The sequence below is a fragment of the Anser anser genome (genome assembly GCF_964211835.1).
Source record: "Anser anser genome assembly, chromosome: 5".
Classification (NCBI taxonomy): Eukaryota; Metazoa; Chordata; class Aves; order Anseriformes; family Anatidae; genus Anser; species Anser anser.
This window is the reverse complement of record NC_139725.1, coordinates 32,419,118-32,437,844: the sequence shown is the minus strand read 5'-3', so window position 1 is coordinate 32,437,844 and position 18,727 is coordinate 32,419,118. Positions and strand designations below refer to the sequence as shown.

Here is an 18,727-nt window from a genome sequence, read left to right as displayed (position 1 = left end):
AAGCTGTGAATTTACTTCCACAAGTTTACCTTATAGTTTAACATGAACCTGTTTAGAATTGTCTGTGGATAAGCTTCCTACTTGCAGGATACCCTTTGTAAACATATCCTCCACCATTTTTATGATGAAAACAAGTTTGTTATTTACTGCTCTGTGTCATGAACAGAATACAGGAATAGGTAGTTATTCCTTTTACATCCTGCTCTTCAACTAGTTTTCCAGAGCTCAAACTGCAGCCAGTATCACTTCACTTAGGCCATAAAGCCTCTGTTTTACTCCCGGCTGTTGACATTCAGTGTTGTGAAGGCTCTAAGAGGAATAAACCAGGCAGCAGTGCTCCTGGCAGCAGTACTTGGGATGCTCAGCTCAAACTGGGGAAGTTACATCCAGAGTCTGCTGCTGTAATGCTCAGAAACCAACCTATACCACTGCTGTTTGGAAAGTTCAAGTGGCTGCTTACTAACCAGATAAACAAACACTGTTCTGAACAGCTACTTGCCTGATTTATTTACTTTCTGCTTTCTTCTAGGGAGGTTGAAAACATGATTGAGGCAGACCGTCCATCAGTAAGTACTGTCCTGTGCCTCTTTTGTGTGTATAGAGGGGAGGGAGGGAAGGAGTGTCACATTTAAGGAAACCTATAGCAGGAAACCATTTACAACTACGTGACAGCTCCTTTAACATAAATTCTCACATTTTCTCATCAAGATACTCCTAATAACACTTGACATTATATATGCTACTTTCTGATTCAGACAGACCAAAATCTTTTTGCCAGATTTGAAATCTGCCCCTGGCATGAAGGTGTAGCATACTAAACCTTGCCTTTGCCTCCATCATTTGAGAGTATTCAGGTACTGGGGGAAGCCTAGCTCTGTGCTCTGGGATTTTTTGTTTGTTTCGTTGTGAAATTAGCATCTCATCTAATAAAGAAAATAATGTCTTATTTTGAAGAACAAGCTTTCTGGAAAGGGATTCTAATGATACTATGATTCAAACTATAATCCATGAGAAACTAACTCTGGCCTGGGGTTTTACACATCTGTATAGCAATAAATTAGAGCATACAGTACATTTAGATTTGGGGGGTGGGATGGGGGGGAGGGGGGAAATGCCCTTGTGCAGAACTGAGCTTCATCAAACCTTGCTCAGAAGTGTTTCTCTTCTGTTTGCTGTCATGATAACAGAATAGCTGTCCAAATCTGGTGGAATTTAATTGCCACTTCACATAGATTTGTGGGTACAGAAGTCCAATTTCCACTGACTGGTTGGGAAAAAGAAATAGAATAGTCAGAGATAAAGATACAGTAGAGATTTCATTCAAGTATACAGAGCCCCAGACAAGATGGGCCACCGTTTTGTTATGTTTTCCTCAATTTCTGTCCTTCAGTATGCAATTTCTTTACGGGTGTATTTTCCCTTCCTTTTGAAACCTGTGTGAATATAGGAACTAGATAGAAAAGAGCAGCTTCTTTTCTCTTTCCCTTTCTTACATTTATTTTCCCATTTCTACAGTTATACTTTCTTTTTTCTATCTCTGAATAATGTGGCTAAAATCTGTAATTCTGTTTAAAAAAAATTATTGTGTTTTTGTTCAAACAGAAGAAGAAAAAAGGCAAGGTGGGTACTTGTGCAATTTGCTGAATGGCAACAAGGCAAAAAGCATGTGCAATGCATGCAGCGGAGTTCCTCCATATCATTAGTGAATTCTCTGCATCTAGAAACAGATCTAGTTAGTCAACTAATTATCTAGTTAGCACTGAGTCAGAGGAAGTTTTCAGGGAGCAAAGATTTTGCCTTCCTACACTAAAATCTGATGGGATACAGCTATAGCGTCAGGTACCTCTCTCACTCAAGGAGGGGGCAAAGCCGTAACAAAACTTGTTCAGTTTTATAAGCTTGAACCTCTGAGTTGCTCAGATGATCCTCCTGCCTGCCCCTCCACAGGCACCCTCACACCTCTTTCTGGTGAAATGCACCCCTTCTCCGGACACATGCCCTCACATTCCCTTTCCATCGCCCAGTGCATCCACTCCTCTTTCCTAAGTTTCTGTTCACCAGAGTTCAGGATTCTCCTTTCAGATCTATGCAGTATATTTAGCAACCGAAAACCATACTCTGAGGTTCCAAGGAATAGTATCAGCCAGAGGAAGGGTACAAAAAGACCCACAAGGGAAACATTTTGAGGATGAATGTGGTTGACTCCAATTTGGATTCTTCTTTCATATATACCCCAAAATTGTCCACAAATCAACATAAATCAGATCACCATATAAAATTATGTTTCCTACAAGGACCTTGAAAATCTAACCAGACATGTTAATCTCAAGAGAGGTTGATTGCAATTAATACTCTAGGATAACACATTCACATCTGGTAGCAGCTTTCTTTGCTTTAAATACAGTAAAACAGAACAATTGCATGTGGCTCCTTAGAGTTGAATGCCTCAAGAATTAAAAGAGAAATAACATATGATTCACATAATTAACAAGCTCCTACACAAATACACATTCTTCATGCAGGATGTGGATTCTGTTCTTCTTTCAGTGCTACTGTCCTTCATAGAGAAGGGAAAATTCAGATGAATTGAGAATCAGTGAGACATTATCTATACGTTTTTTTAAAACAACATTTAAAGTGTTAGTGCATTTCTGAACAGGAAAGCAAAGAAGCCAAAAATTGCACAAAGACTTCTGTAGATTTCTTTTTGGCATGAGAAGAACAGTAACTTCAGAAATTCCTCTTTTTTTTTTTCCTTTCCCAGATCTGTCTGCATGCACTTTACCACAAAATGGGTGTCCCCAAATACTTTCCCTACTACTGTTTCTTGTGTAATTTCCACTTCTCTTTTACTGTCTTCCTTCTTCTAGCCTATCATCTTTGTTTCTGACAGAGCAAACAGCAATAAGGAGCTGACAACAGATGAAGACGCTGGCAAAGATGGTGACAAAACCCACATAGATAAGAAAAAGGTTTCTGCAGCAACTGGCAAGGCTGGGGAGCTTGGTCTGGCTAGCATGAAAGAGTGGCTGTAGAAAGCACAGGAATTGAGCAAAGAAGTGTCTTTAGATACCCAACAGCATTTCCTCAAATCTCAACATAACTTACATCTATTTTAGGTGGATCTAACGAGCATGAGCAGAGACTATCCCTTCAGTTATTTAGTGCCTACACTAACACTGTAATAATATAATATTGAAAACAGGCCCTGGTTGTTCTCCTATACAGGGATCCTGACTGTGAGAGACCTCTTCCCTGCAAGCAGCATAGTTCAATCCACTGCTGCTCAGCCCCCCAAACCAGCACCCACTTTATATAGGGCACACATGCAAATAGCACTCAAGGGGCTTCAGGAGCTCCTGGAAGTGATCACAACTTCTTCCCATTACAAGTTACATAGCCCTATACCAGTCCTTGTTAGCCAGAGGACAATAGGCTGAGTAACCCCAGGTGCTCCTGCACTCTTTCCTTTCATGACCAGAGAGGAGAAAATCAGGACAGTGAAGTCAGAATGTGTGCTTGCCGAAAATGGGTGAGAGGCCTGAGATGCAACATCAGATCCTGCACCCAAGCTCATGGGTTTTGGAAGCATTGCTTGCATGTCTGTTTGCAAAGTGGGAACCAATCTTAACTTGCCTTTGTGTTCAGACACAGGAAAATAAGGACTAAGCCAAGAGCTTAATTTGCTACACACAAGGTAATATTGCAGGGAAAAGCATATGAATAATTCCTTTTCCAGTACACTTGAGAGTGTACATCTCAGAGTTCAGGCCTGGACTTCACATGTGTCTGAGAAAAAGGAAAACAATGAGTGTGAAATTATTGCATGTGATGTGTCTCTAGAAAGGGTCCTCCACATTATAAAGTGCTCTCAAGCCCCTAAGTCCCTCTGGACAATTCATAGGTTACATGGCAGCCATCGAACATGTTTTCCTCTTCTGCTCCAAATTTCTGCTTTGCAATGTTTCGAAACAAAAATTAGAAAATAAACATCCATCAGGGAAAGTAAACATTTAGGCTTATTTCAAGAGAAATGAGAGCAATGAGATGAAGCTAACAATGCAGCAGTCTTGCCAAGGAGTACATTTAACAAAAAGGGGAAAGGACCAGAAGGGAGACCTTTTCCTCTGAACAGTTCCAGCATCACTTAGAGGCTTGTTTGTGTGAGAGGGGAGTGAGACATCCAGCTCTTACATAGCTTCATTTTCCTGCTGGGCTTAGGTTGTATGTTTTCTTTGCTTTTATCTTGTCAGCGTCCTTCAGCAAAAGCTCGTGAAGAGAACGAAGAGGAAAAACAGTTTAGGAATATTTTCCAACAGATTGCAGGAGATGTGAGTATGCTACCAATTTCTACCTCTGCCTTCAGAGCAGCATAGCCACAACAGAAACTAGAACAACTTCACAGATTCACGACATTTTAAAACTTATCAAAATTTCTTTTGAGATCTAAAGCTAAGCAAAAGTAAATCAAAATTGAATTAAGCATACAGCTATCCTCATATGTACATCTAACTTATTCTTCTAATTGTGTACAAGGCAGCCTTATTTAAATTCAGATTTTTCTTTCTGTAACTACTGCATGAGGCTGTTTGGGATTTCTCCAGCAATTTTGCATAGCATGTGAAGTTATAAATACAATGCTGTCCAGTATACACTTAGCTAAGGAAGTCGAAAGTAGAAACAGATCAAAAAGCTACATAAATCAAGAGGGGTTACAGAGACTTTCACATTTTGCTGCTTGGCTCACAGTGACTTGAAATTACTGGTTGTTCTTCTAGTTGTAGTTTAATAAACACTGCACAGTAACTTCAGACCTGCTTTGTACGGAAGATGTAGCTGCAGTCTCAAAGATTTGAACTGCTGCTTATACAAACCTGGAATGCTCTCTATTTTGAAGCACACACCACATTTAAAAGTGACCTGAGACTTCATACTTTTAGCATATCCACCCATAAAATGATTTTTGTAATAAGGAATGTTGTAATTAATGGTTTTCTCCCCCCATTTCCTACCAGGACATGGAGATCAATGCTGAAGAGCTCAGGAATGTTCTAAATAATGTCGTAAAAAAACGTGAGTTTTAACATGTTTTTCAGTAACCCCGGACAAAGAAATCTGTGATATTATGTACCCCTCCTCCTCTGAGTTGCACTCTCAAAATTCCTTATGGCTGCAAATTCACAAATTTCCTGGTTTCACTTCTATGTGATCTGCATCTGAGACTTTACCTAGCAACATTTTAATAGAGATGCTATCTATGACTGATCAAGTACCGATAATGCAGTAATGAACAGAAGTTAATTGGAAGCACCACACATGATAATACAGTGTTTCTAGCAGTCTGCAAATTGTGTTAAAAAACAATTCCTAGTGGAGAGGTAGACTTTTCTCCCTGATTATCAAACTTCATCTGTCATTCACAAACAGTAATATTACTTGGGGCCTTTTCAGATTCCTTTCTCACTCATTTCTTGCTGAATGAAGCAAGCAGATTTGGTTTCTACTTGGAGTAGAGTCCCACCTAAGAGGAAGAAGCAGTTGCTGACTTGCATGATTTGTTTTTATCTGGGATGATTTATTTCAGATAAGGACCTAAAGACAGAAGGATTTGAACTGGAATCCTGCCGCAGCATGATCGCTTTAATGGATGTATCCTTTGCCAGTGATAGAGGATTGCTTGATACCACACTAGCCCATCTGAGTTTTACTTTCCCCCACCACACGCAACAGATTGTTTTTGAATCAAATGCAACTAAGTAAACTGGAAAGCAGAACAGTACATCATAGTCCAGGTTCAGATAACGCAGCATTCCCAGTGTGGCACATCTTACTTGCAGTCTTCTTAACACTAGAGTAACAAAAATATACCAAAATACAGAACTACAGCATAAGTAATTCAGTATAACAACTTTCCTTTAACCTATCTCAAGATAACTGCTGTTCTTGCCAACAAGCTTAGTGTAATTCTCTCTTACCTTTAAGTTTTTAAATGTATCACATATTGCACTGTATACTTAGTACGCAAAGCATATGGAAAGTGTCTCAGAGTAAGTACAATAAAGCATACAAGATGCCACACAGGGTTACCTCCAACACATCACTCAAGTTTTCCTATTTGACATAACGTAGGGTTTTGAGAGAACTTAAGCACATTCAAACCAAACCGGACCAAAATTATAAATACAACCTAGAGCCATAACAGTTGGAGGCTAAACACATTTTGGCAACATTCAACATTTTGCCTGATCCTCAATTTGTTCAAGCGAGGCAGAAAGGCTTCGCTCTAGGATAAAGCTCAGATATCATAAAAAATACTGAGGAAACTTCACCAGTATAAGCACTTGAAAGAGCCCTATAAAACATCCTGCTCTTATGTACTTTATAACAGCTCCAGGAGCAAGCCTCTTTCCTGTTTTAGAGGTTTGCTTCTACTCAAGGAAATAGTGTCTCACAATCCCGAAACAACACACAATTCATGGTAACTGAAGTGTTCATAAATACTTTGCTGCACTCTCTAACTAGCTGTCAGTACTGAAGAAATTCTGAACTAGGTTTCACATTCATCCCCTCTCACCAGGAGCTGCAGACTTATTTCATTTTCCCTTTAAAATACTGTTGTTGTTTTTTGTTGTTGTTACCTGAATGCTTGCATCGCAGACAGATGGCTCAGGGAAGATAAACTTTGATGAGTTTCGACATCTCTGGGACAAGATTAAAAGCTGGCAGGTATTGCTGGTATTCACAGCAATGTTCTTCAGAGCTTCTGCAGTGTAAAAGCTTGTGTAGGAAAACCAGATCCCTCTACATACACCACCACAACAATGAAAAATATAATGTTCAGAAAATTGCAAATTAGCTTTTAAGGAGGAAATTAACGTCTTTCTTCATCTTACTCTCAGCCTAAGAAAATTTCTGAGGCTCCAGCTTTCCTGTAAAGATTTCACCCCATGAGAATAGCAGAGAGACACAAGGTGGAGGAGGAGGATAGGAACTAGAATAAGGCATTGCAAATAATTTAATTAGGACAATCAAGAGAGAGGATTAACAGCATAAACTCAAGCCAAGAAAGGAGGGTCTCTAGAGGAGAGCATTTTGTTTCTCACAGCACAGATCTAATTTATATGTTGGTAATTAGAGGACTGCTTAGCAGCAGCAGCTGCAAAAATATGAGGCAAATGGCAAAACCTTCAAGTGCCTGAGGATACCACTCACATCAGTGGGTATGTTCAACAAAAGAACAAGCTTTTTATTTCTGCTGTGTATTTATTTTTATTTTTTTTCCAGAAAATTTTCAAGCGTTATGACACAGATCATTCGGGAACCATTAACAGCTATGAGATGCGCAATGCAGTCAAGGATGCAGGTACTTCCCCCAGTGTCCAATGCCCAACAATCAAAGAAACCTTATTTTGCTTGGTGTATCACAGGCTGAAATCAGGAACACAGTGCAGCATTTAAAGAGGACCCTAGAGAAATTTAAAAATCCTTTTTTTTCCCCAACAGAGTTTCTCAAGTATCCAAACTGCAAGTCTTGTACCAACTAAACAGATTTTTGAATGTTTCAGTGGATAATACATGATTATCTCAGTCTCACTAATCATCAAATCCAAAGAAGTACCAAGTTAGCATTCACATTTGCCCAGTTTTACCCTTTTATTGAGTGCAATGTTCGATTACACAGCACAATGCTTGTCCAACTGCCCTAGCAGCACACAGGAGATGCAACAGGAAGTCCAGCTGCACCCAGCTGTTGACAGATGCACCTGTAATCATTCACTCACCCACCTAACCTACTCACTTGCTCTCACTTAAGCTGTGGATTCTTTATTTTTGTGTAAGTAACAATCAAAGAACAGTGGAAAATTTTCATCCCAATTGTACAGAAAACCGAGACAGAGCAGGTCAATGTCCAAGCTTCTCTTAGAGGCATTTGGATGGACATTTCTTGGTTTCAGTTCATGTTTCTTTGCAACTAAGCCACCTGGACTCAGTCTCCTGTCATGCATGTGCAGCACAAAAAAAAAAAAAAAGTATTTTTGTAGAAGTTGCAGCTAATGAAACTCACCCTGCAGAGCCTTCCAACACTTTTTGCTTCTCTGGACAGCAGGCTTCCCCCAGCAAATATCTTTACCAACAGCTTTTTCTCTAAAGGGGTGAGATGACTTCTTCACTCAGAAAAATCTGGAGTTTTATTATAAACATAAATGGGATGATTTCAGTGACACTTCTTCACTGGTATCTTGATACATCAGTTACCAGTTCATCAAGGAATAAAAATTGATGGCTGTATGTACTTTATAAAACATCAGTGATTCAGTTCTTTGTTAAGGACAAAACTACATCTGGATTTGGCCTCTTGCTACAGTAGAAATATGGGTCATTTTTATTTTCCAGGTTACTATTTTCACCAGGAAAGTTATCAGTGTTTTTTATATATATATATACACACATATAATAAATATAAATAAGTAAATTTATACTTAGATAAAAATATAAATAAAATAAGTATATATATTGTGTATATACATATTTATATATATGTATATAATATATATATATGTGTGTATATATATATGTATTTAAATACCTCCTGACTTGACTTCAGAACTAAGGACACATTTCACTATAAAATTTCTTGGTCTCAGCCTTTCAGCATATAGACTGCACATGACCTTGTATTTAGCCATCAACCATCAGTACTCAAATCATTAAATATGCTTTAGGAAGCTAGGCTGCATATTGCAGCAGTCGGTGCCACAATTCAGTAACACCAAGATGAGCAGTTACAACCTTATCCTATTTTTTGACCATTGTGTAATTGTGTTTTCATAGCAACTTCCTCATACATTTCTGTTTCTCAGTTTTTGCTGCTTCACTCTCACCAGGCTAACTGAAGTTGTAAACTCTTCAGTGTACACTTCTATTTACAGCATGAGCTAACGTATATGCTACCAGAACTCCCAAACAGTAATGTCAAAATGTTACTTCTGTTTTAAGAAAGCAGCTCAACACAGGGCAGCCCCTTGTAGCTTTACTTAATATCCTCTAGCTTGAGCCCAGCCTGGCCCTGGGAAGCACTTATGGCCAAACCTTTCCTCTGGGACTGACTGGCACTGGTGCTTCCCCTCAGCTGTGGCCCAGCTGTGCCCCATTTCTGCTCCTCTGCAGGATTTCGGCTGAACAACCAGCTCTACGACATCATTACAATGCGCTACGCTGACAAGAACATGAACATAGATTTTGACAGCTTCATCTGCTGCTTCGTGCGACTGGATGCTATGTTCAGTGAGTGGCTGCCCCCATTTTACTGCATTGTTCCCTCCCCCATCCTCAAAATGCAGTCATACTCAAAGCAAACTTTATTTAAACCACTATTGCCTACAAATAGTTTTAATAATTTAAGATATTGCTTAGGGAATCAAAAATATGACAGTCATCCTGCACACACAAGATAATAAGCCATTACATTTCTCCTTGTATAAGCTAAGGCAAAGCATAGCAGAAACACTTGCTGACCAAGTAAGTAAATATCTGCACAAGTTTGCATAACACAGCAGTAATACGATTTAGTTTGCTATGTGGGATCTTCTTTACACTTTGTCTGCACTAATTTAATCTATTCTGTATATTTTTCTTCCGTTGTTTTAGGGGCATTCCATGCCTTTGATAAAGATGGAGATGGAATCATTAAGCTCAATGTGCTGGAGGTAAACTGCTTTATGCCAGTATTTCTAACACATCACTATACTAATTTTTAGTTGTATTATTCAGTGTACACATCCTCAAGGGAGGCTATGCAAGTTGGACTGAAATTGTCATCCAAGTCAGTAAGAGTCCACAAAGCCTCCTCAAATTTTTCCTGTTGATTTTACCCAGAAAACGTCTGTATACATGATCTGCCAGCAACAGCTGCTGTGTAAGACCCCAGCTGGTGCTGTAGGGCACAGCTGTGGATTTTTCGTATCATTTTAAAGTGTTTCAAAGCAACTTTGAGTGATTTTTATGAGGCAGTTTAAATTAAACACACTTCTTTATTTTAAAGGCATTAGCTGATAACGGGGGTCATCATAGTTCCTTACCTTTTTTAAATCTTATACAGAAGACTTAGAAAGTTTTAACATAAGATCATGTTTTCTGCTAAGGAGAACACACACACAAAAAAAAATTACTTTTTGCAAGAAAAGGAGGAATAGGAGAAAAATGCCTTAGACAAAATTCTCCACTGCCACTATGCTTCATACTAAAAGTTAGCAAATAGCTGCCTTCCAGCTACAGAGGTTATGGCATTTCAATAGTAGTGGCATGATCTTAAATTTCTTCCCAGCATTGGCTCACGTGTTCAAGTTGTACATCGCCTTGCCCAAGGTGCTGCACTGATCAGGGTGTCTGAGAAGGGACTCAAGCCTCAAATGCTGTCAGTCCCTCAGCACAGGATGTGCCTGCACACAGCGAGGAGCTGCAAGGTGTCTTAGATCCCAGTCTTTACTACACAAAGTTCAGCTGCTCCAGGAACACGGCCCATAGTTAGGCAGCTGCTCCTTTGCTTTCCCTCTCCCCTTCCCACAGAATGTACAGACTTCAGCTGTAATTCCCATTCAGCAATCAGCCCTGATAATAACAGAAATCCTGCTGTCCAGAAGCACAGCAAATTTGAGGACTAGAGGAGGGAGGGGCACAGAGATGCAACATAGAAGAGCATGGACACTATTTGTACATACAAGTTAGTGCGGGAAGAGCATAAGTAAGAGGACCACAGCCTTGAAGAAGCAGTGAACCACGGGCAAGTTAGTACATCTAAAGCTGTTCCTTGCTCATTGACGTGCAGCACATTTCAAGTCATGAAAAGGGCAGATAGAGAGGGAATTGCCTTCCCTGCTTCACCTCCCCTTCTTTGCCCCCACCTCCCCACTAAGTCCTGCCTGATCTTTAATTCCTTTACTTCTAACTCTCCTTCCAGTGGCTGCAGCTCACCATGTACGCCTAACACCAGAGCCCTCTGCCACCTTCATCAAGAACATGCTCAAGACTTCTCTTTAAGTAATGAGCTCCATTCATCCTCAAGTGCAAACGAGCATTTCACGATATATATGTGCTTCACTCACCGAGATAAATGGCACATGAAAGAATCCCTTGGAAAAGACACAGCTGTACTGCAATAGACCAGTGCTCATAGTCTGTAACTACTTTTGTAGTATCTCTATGACATTTTACTTTGGGCAGCAAGGATTAATTTATTAATGACTGTGTTAAGATGTTTCTGCGTGGTAAAGACATGGAGCGTGAACCATTACTCTGCTTACGCTGACTATTGGGAAAGTGTTGCCTCAAGTCAGTGCGAGTCAGGCAGAACTGGGACTGTATCTGAACTGCGAACGTCAGAGATGTTTACTACCACCTCGGAATTAGTCGTTAACTCTTTGTTCTGATTTTGGTACTCTCATTTTAGCCTCTTCATAATGTGAAGTATTTCACATGAGATTGTGCTAACTGCATTAATATTATGCATCCTAATAATGTATGTCACTGTAGCCATGCAGGTTGGTTCTCTGCTGTGCTAGAAACGTGGAAGTCAGGCACAACAGACTGCACCATCTAGGTATGTCTTGGTCTAATGCTTCAGGAAAAGTGGCAGAACAAAGCAATTTGTCTCAAACATTTTCAGTATCCCCGTGCAATCTGTTAACGCACTGGATAGCTTTACTTTTTCATTGTAACTGCATTCTCTGTAAAGTTGAGAAAGTGATGTTCCCCTTCCAAGAAAGCCACTCAGGAAAGAAAATCTCCTATACTTACGTGTATATATATATATAGATGTAAAACCATACATGCACACTTTTTTTGTCCTCAGGGTTCTATGTTGTTGACTAACAGTTTCTGGATTCTGTTTTAATCTCAAAAGCAGCTGGATCCCAACTCAGACAGAGTCCTTTCCCTTGAACTGGTAATCAAGTAAAAGCTACATTGTTCTGTAGCTTTGTAAAAGGATCACATCTACTACTTTTACACTGAGGAACACAATATTGCCTTTTATTATTGTATGATCTTCTCAAGGCAAATAATTTAGGGGTTGTTGTATTAGTGTGTATGTCAAGGCTAGCCTAAATTTTCCTTCCTAAAACCCTCCTCTGTGCTGCCATCCCATCAGTGATGTGAGGATCCTCTAAAAGCTGTTTCCACCTCTTGTCTCATTTGATCACGATCGCTTTTGCAGTTTACATGCAAACTCAGGAGCCAATGATTAGGAGGAAGATTAAAAAATTACTAACTACAACCTAGAGGTAAATTTTAGGGACTCAGTAAATTAAAATAACACCTGACTAATGCAGAGAACAAATGAGCAGTGGGTTTTTAGTATAGGTTATCCACTAAAACAATGATTAACAACACACTTAAGGTATAGAAGTATTTCCTGACATTATTCAGTATTTCTTTATTGTAAGAGGTGAGTTTTAGCAGAATCAGACACTTCACGTTGGTGTGACCACTTTGGGAAGATGGTTAGAATGTGTGAGTAAAGTTTAACTGAACTGAAAATACATCAACTGAGTTTTGACCTTTCCTTTAGGGTTTATTTTTTTTAAGGAACAAAGAGGGATGAATACTGAGCACTCTTCCATCATTCTCGTGAATATAGAGCAGCTTCTGTACTTTTATTGCAAATGTGAAATCAGTTTAAGATCTTAAACACCAGTCAGTTCACGATCTGAATGCATTAAAAAAAGCAGGTGAGCTTGACAAGCTTTCAGAACTGATCAATCACTAATCAATACAAAATAGGATAGAAAAACATGCACAAGAAAAGGATGTGAAGAGACCAGACTTGGTCTGGAGAACCTTCTCCTGAGAGGAAGCCCTTGCCTCATGCATGTATGCACAAAACTTTTGGTGAAGTCTGTATTTTAAATAGTGTGTTCTATTTTCTAATTCAATGTTAACATAAATGAAAAGTAGCTAGTCAAATTAAAAGCTCAGGGTTTTTTTTTGTTTTTTCCCTTCTTCATGTGAGGCTTAAAAAAATGCAATCTAAGAAAACATTAGAATAGCTGCCTAATTAAGGCAACAAAAGATGAATAGTCTTAGTTCTCTAGTAGTGCAAAGTAACAATGCAAAACAAGCTACTATTGTAAAGCAAAATCGCAAAATCAAATCCTAGCATACTTACTCTGGTAAGTATCACATTTAACTGACTGATCACTAAGAAACAGAAAACCTTTTGACTAAAAAGTTCTTAATGTTGTCTTGCACTGTAACATACTCTAAAAGAGAAAGAAAATCCTATAGTTCATGTAAGGAAGAGTTATTCTCCTTCAAATTCAACTTTTGTTTTAACCCAAATTAAGATTCTAAGATGACTCGAAGACTAGGAGCCCTAGGTTCCAGCCACACAGTATCTCCAATAAACTATTATTTTCCACAGAAAAATATGGCAGAGATGTTCTTGGTTGGGGTCTTCACAGGATAAAAAAAACAACAAAATCTATTAGTCAAAAAAATAAATAATAACACAGGATTTTTGATTTGCAACTCAGACCTTGTCCTTAAAGTCCTGCTGAGTGAACAATCAACAGCTCTAGAGAAGTTCTCTTTGCAACAAGCCACAAAGCAAGGGAGCCAGTGTCATCTCAGAGGCCCCAGCTGAGTGGACAGTTTCCATTTTTCCTGCAGAACTATGAAGTCTAAGATTCCTGTGCACTGGGAGTGAAAATTTGCAACAGTCCTGTCAGTTCTGGAGCCTGGCCACTGGAATATACAGCTCCAAGGTGGCCAGTCCAATTTTTTCTGACCCTCAAAGGTAATGTCATGTTCTACCAAACCCTAGGGAAGAATCATGATGTTCAAAACAAAGAAGAATCAGGCTTACAAACCATAACAATATAAAGAACTTTTATTTTTATTTTCTTTTCGTTTTTTGCTGTGTAAAGTTTCGTTATTACACTCACAGCTTTGTAACAAAATGAAAGAGGAAAAACAAGGTCAATCTGTGCAAATGTTCTACACAGCTTAAGTTATTAAATATTCAATCATATTGTTTTATCCTGTTTTCTTTCTTCCAAAACACTTGTTGTGTTTAACACTTGCAGCACAATGAAGTTTGAGAAGCTGGCAGGTGCATATAACAGAATATATACCTACACAGTTTGCTCTTACTTACAGTATTAAATATTTTACAAACAGCAGCTGAGACTGCTTCCTTATCCTTCCTCAAATATTCTGCAATTCTGGACAACTTAGATTATGTTTGAATGAGAGTACCATACAAGCCTGAAAACCAAGATTAATCCGTACCTGTGTTTTCATTAAGAAAAGGGTAAAATACCATCTCAGCACCACATTTGTTTCTGGAAACCTACAGCTTATTGTGAGCTTTCAGTTATTGTTTTACCTTGATTCAGCATAATGCACACTTTCAAACTGAACAGTCAAGATCTGCACTACTTCAAAGACATCGCACAGCTGAACTGCAATCCGTACAAGTTACACATGGCAAACAGAAGCTGGGGTATTGAATGCATTTTTGTTCCAACAGATCCAACGGTTTTCTCTCTGGCCCCTTCCACACAAAGCAGCAGCAGCATTAGGCCATACAGTGTTGCACTGTCAGTTAGCTGTTATTTTTCCTGTGATTTGAAAGGAAAAGGAGCAAGGAATACAGACCAGTCTTAGCATTGTCTTATGACAAAGTTGTTGGCTAAGGTTAAGCTTTGTGGCACATTTGAACTTTTAAGTGGTCACTTTATGCTATTCACAGTCTCCTTTTTGAGCCTGAGTAGGCCTTAACATACGTATGCTGCAGCCAGTTCCTCACTTTTTAAGAGAATGATATCCAACTGTGCTCAGTAATGCCTATCCCATTCTTTCTATTACAAAAGAGTACAATAGCTTTGAGCACTTGCCATCCACCAAGGAGGCTCACAGCTGACTAAGTACAATGTCAGTACTACTAAAAAGAAAATGGTGGCTTGTACCTGAAAGGGACTGCCATATTCAGACAGCCGCGTGGCAAGTCCAGAGCTCATTGTTTAACATTTGACTTATAAGACACAGCTAACCATAAAATAAATCCTCACTCTACTCACTCTTCCACCCACAACTTTTTAGTTGCATAAAAAACAAACTTTAAACTAAAACAGTTCTGAGCAGAGGCTTCAGATGTGCAGTGCCGCTTTTCAGGCAAATAGTATCCCCAGTCAAATTTTCACATAGTCACCTTCCCTAAGTTATTTCACTTTTTGACCAGAGGTGTATCAGAAGTCAGAACCCTAAGTTGCAAGACTGGAGAGGATCTCATTAACGGCTACCAATCTAATACATCAGTTTACCATCTCTCTCCTCTATGTGTAGAGGCAATGAACGGCCATTAATGAAAGCTGCATTTCCTAAAGAAGTTCAAAGAAGTCTGTGGAACTTCACATCCACATGACAACTTTATAGCAAATCCTTTTCAGATATCCTCAGGACAAAGCAGCACAGTATTTTCCTCTGAACCCCTGAGCAATATTATACACGTGTGTGTTTAAACTTATGAAGCAAAATTTTTATAAATACTCGTGCATCTCTGCTATTTTCCTGGCTCCCATCCATTTTAAAACTCTAATAATGCACCTGAAACAACCTAAGTAGCAGCAAAAGACACCACTGTTAAATCCGGATTTCAGAAGTCCAGGCTTTTGGAAGGAGTGTTTTCAAGGACCAAGAAGGAAATATGGTCTACAAGAAAATGAAGTCTGCTTTTACACCGACTAGAAAAGATAAACCCATTAACTAATCAGGAATGCAAATAAAGTGTAATAACTGCATTTGTTGCAACACCTACTGAGAAGGATCTTTGCAGGTTCCTGAAAACAGTCATCAGCTGGCAGAATGAGAAGAATCACAAATTATGAAAATCTACTCACACGCCATTTTTACAACGATACAACTACTCCATATGCTTGTCCTCAGAACACACAGCTCCACACCATCACTTCAATAACAGTCTATGAAGAATACATTGAAAAGTTCACATTGTTTTTTTCCCCACACCTTTACATGCTCCCTCACTGTGGTTCAAAAACTCTTGAATATCAGTAATGTTGGAAATGGTTTAAGTCTGATGCAGCCCCCTGCTTCTACGCCATGAACAGAAAAAAGAGAGAAAACACTCCTGAAGACTCCAGACCAATCAGAAAACATTTACACTGCTCAGAGATTTCCATGAACTTGATTCTCTGAAATTGTTTCATCCACAGAATAATAATAAAAAAAAAGAATAAAAAAATCCACCCCCAAAAAAACACATAAAACTCTCAAAACTGCCTGGGGCCTAAGTCACATATTGTTTTTATTTCTCTGTCTACAAACAGTTTAATTAAAATAATAACAATAAAAAATACAACAACAAAAAACACTCAAAAACAAGAGCACTGGAACCTCAAGGATTCCTATGTGTTTGAAATAGGATGCTACTGTAACTTGTTCCTATTTTATTCCTGTCTCTCAAGGAAAAAACATCAATGTGTCAAGCAAATACAGAGAAATGATGCTCATGTGCTAAGACAAAATAAAAATTGTGTGCTTCAGAGAAGGCCCTGAAATTCCTTCATTTGATGGCAGAGCTGAGCATCCATGGGCTTCTCTCAATCACAGTCTCAGCCTAAAAAGACTTTTTTTATAGTCAAAGAATTAAGGTATAAAATTTATTTGGTCTATGGCTGGCATATGAAGTTTCAAATCAGTGGCAAATGAGATACCCAGTGAAAACAGTCATGCAATTTGTTTGAAAAGCGCTCAGTTTGCTTTTAAGCAGCTTGGTTTTGACACTGGAATTTCTTTACCTTCTGTTATAGTTTAAGGAAACCTGTTTTTTTATCCTGAGCTGTAAATTAGTCAAAAGCGAACAAATATGTCCTTGCCAGATTAGTCTTATTGTTTAAGAGAGCATCACAAATGTAAGAATTCCATTTCACTGAACTTCACAGGCCAATGAGAGCAAGTTTGCAACCCCAAGAGACAACTGCAGAGGGACCTGGACAAGTAGAAACATTCCCCTCTGCACTGGCTTCCCTGCATAAATTATGTACATTTCTGGAAACAAGATTTTTACACGCAATATGCATTTTGTATCCCCAGCTTCTGCTTGAAGAATTTTAGACTTTAAAATCCTTTAAAATCCTGCTCCATTCTTTCCAGTTGACTTTTTGTGAACCAAGCATAGCACAAGCAAATCAAGCCAGTTCACAAGAGAAACAAAATACCATGGAAATAGATGATTTGGACACATAGTGCCTTTGAATTTCTACTTGTTTGCTATGCAATGCAGATACAGGAATTCCAAATAAAATAAAGAATCCAACTCCGGTATTGTATCAAGGTTGTAGTGGTTATACTGGTATTTAACTGAGAAACAAAAGCTGATACTGGTTCCTCCTTTCCCGAACATTAGGACCTATACGAGACTAAGATCACAAAGCATGTGAGTGGAGATGCTTTGCTGCTACTGGCATACCTTTCAAAGGACTGCTTTACAAAAACAAAACAAAACAAAACAAAGTCCTCCACCACCAAAATACCTCAGGAAGTGTAATATTTAGGGCAGTCTGTCACTGTATATATTGTGTCAATTATAGCAATTTTTAGACAATGATTAAAAAATAAATTACAGTTAACATTAAAAAAACTGATTCCAGTTCTCCATAAAATACTGTTCCTTTTTCTGAAGAAAGCCAATATGTACAGTGGACACTCAGGTTACACTGTCAGAATTTGTGACATTCTGGCTTGCAGATTTTTATTAAAATCAGCTAAAAAAATGGATACAACATAAAAACAGTCATATGTCAGTTAGACACTTAATAGGCTTCAAGCTGAGTGTGCAAACACCAGCATCCATTGTAATCTAGGTTCTAAACACCCCTCTGGACTTCCCTAAAACTCTCAAGAATATGCTTCTTCAAAAAACAAGGCAGACAAGAGGGGGGAACATTCTTATTTGTCAGTGAATTAAAAACTTGCAAGAATCTTATATTTGGGCCAAGTCTTTATAGACCAACCTTATTTCTACAGAGTGCAACACAACCTGCAGTCTCTGTAGCAAGGCTTTTCAGCCCCACTCCCTTTTTGCACTCCAAGTGTGAAAAGAAAGAGTAAAGACTGGAGTAAGAAACTGGTGTTATTTGGAATAATTCTGACATAAAATTACTTCCCAATGTGGGAGGTGAAAAGCTTCATGAGTCAATCCTGCTGTCATCTTCAGCATGTCTTTCTATGTGTCCTACAGCATCCTAGAAAAGAAACAGAGAAGTCAGGTAAAAAAATAACACCAAACTGCAAAAGATTTTAGAAACCTCAGTGAAAGTGACATTCTGGATAAAATGAATTTTTGGCTTAAGGTTTCTAAAAAACGATACAGAGCTATTAAAAACATATAAGGAATCTCAGGTACCATATGATTCAAGGCAAATAACACAACAGCTTACTTGCTGACTTAGAAGAGCATATTAAGTAAATACATCATATCCATAGCAAGTGCTTAAATGCTAATTAAGGACTCTACTTCTGTTTTTAATTTCTAAAAGAAACCTCCTTCCATTGTGTATTTTCAAAAGCATTCAATAAGGAGGCAGTTTATATCACCAAGGAGTAAAATGTGGGTTTTGTTGATCAGTGTAAATATAACAGCCCTCCCAATTCCTTCCATATCACTTAATCCAGCTGGCATCCATTTCTTATGCCTCCTTCAATTTTCTCC

The 18,727-nt window shown here is 38.7% G+C and overlaps 2 protein-coding genes and 1 long non-coding RNA gene across 9 annotated transcripts in view; 1 reads left to right on the top strand and 2 right to left on the bottom strand.

The window, feature by feature from the left end:
- The window catches only part of CAPN3 (calpain 3), a 32,342-nt gene extending 18,316 nt beyond the window's left edge, over positions 1-14,026 (top strand). For 2 of the 5 annotated variants that reach the window (XM_083837557.1, XM_083837556.1), the window contains exons 13-23: positions 530-566; positions 1,603-1,620; positions 2,871-2,972; positions 4,254-4,331; positions 5,016-5,073; positions 5,585-5,649; positions 6,658-6,726; positions 7,285-7,363; positions 9,169-9,285; positions 9,649-9,707; positions 10,958-14,026. In XM_083837557.1, coding sequence (XP_083693683.1) covers positions 530-566; positions 1,603-1,620; positions 2,871-2,972; positions 4,254-4,331; positions 5,016-5,073; positions 5,585-5,649; positions 6,658-6,726; positions 7,285-7,363; positions 9,169-9,285; positions 9,649-9,707; positions 10,958-10,984 — 709 coding nt within the window. In that variant the 3' untranslated portion in view covers positions 10,985-14,026. Of the gene's footprint in view, positions 1-529; positions 567-1,602; positions 1,621-2,870; positions 2,973-4,253; positions 4,332-5,015; positions 5,074-5,584; positions 5,650-6,657; positions 6,727-7,284; positions 7,364-9,168 lie in introns of all 5 variants that reach the window. The other 3 variants (XM_083837555.1, XM_083837554.1, XM_083837558.1) reach the window with 3 other exon arrangements.
- On the bottom strand, positions 7,244-9,170 carry LOC310900124. The gene is made up of 2 exons (XR_014584844.1): positions 8,066-9,170; positions 7,244-7,428 (listed from the first exon to the last, which is right to left on the bottom strand). It is a non-coding gene; the product is annotated as an uncharacterized lncRNA (long non-coding RNA).
- ZNF106 (zinc finger protein 106) overlaps positions 13,868-18,727 on the bottom strand; it is a 41,795-nt gene continuing 36,935 nt past the window's right edge. For all 3 annotated transcript variants that reach the window (XM_083837527.1, XM_083837528.1, XM_083837529.1), the window contains one exon: positions 13,868-18,260. In XM_083837527.1, the coding sequence (XP_083693653.1) occupies positions 18,204-18,260 (57 nt within the window). In that variant the 3' untranslated portion in view covers positions 13,868-18,203. The remainder of the gene's footprint in view (positions 18,261-18,727) is intronic.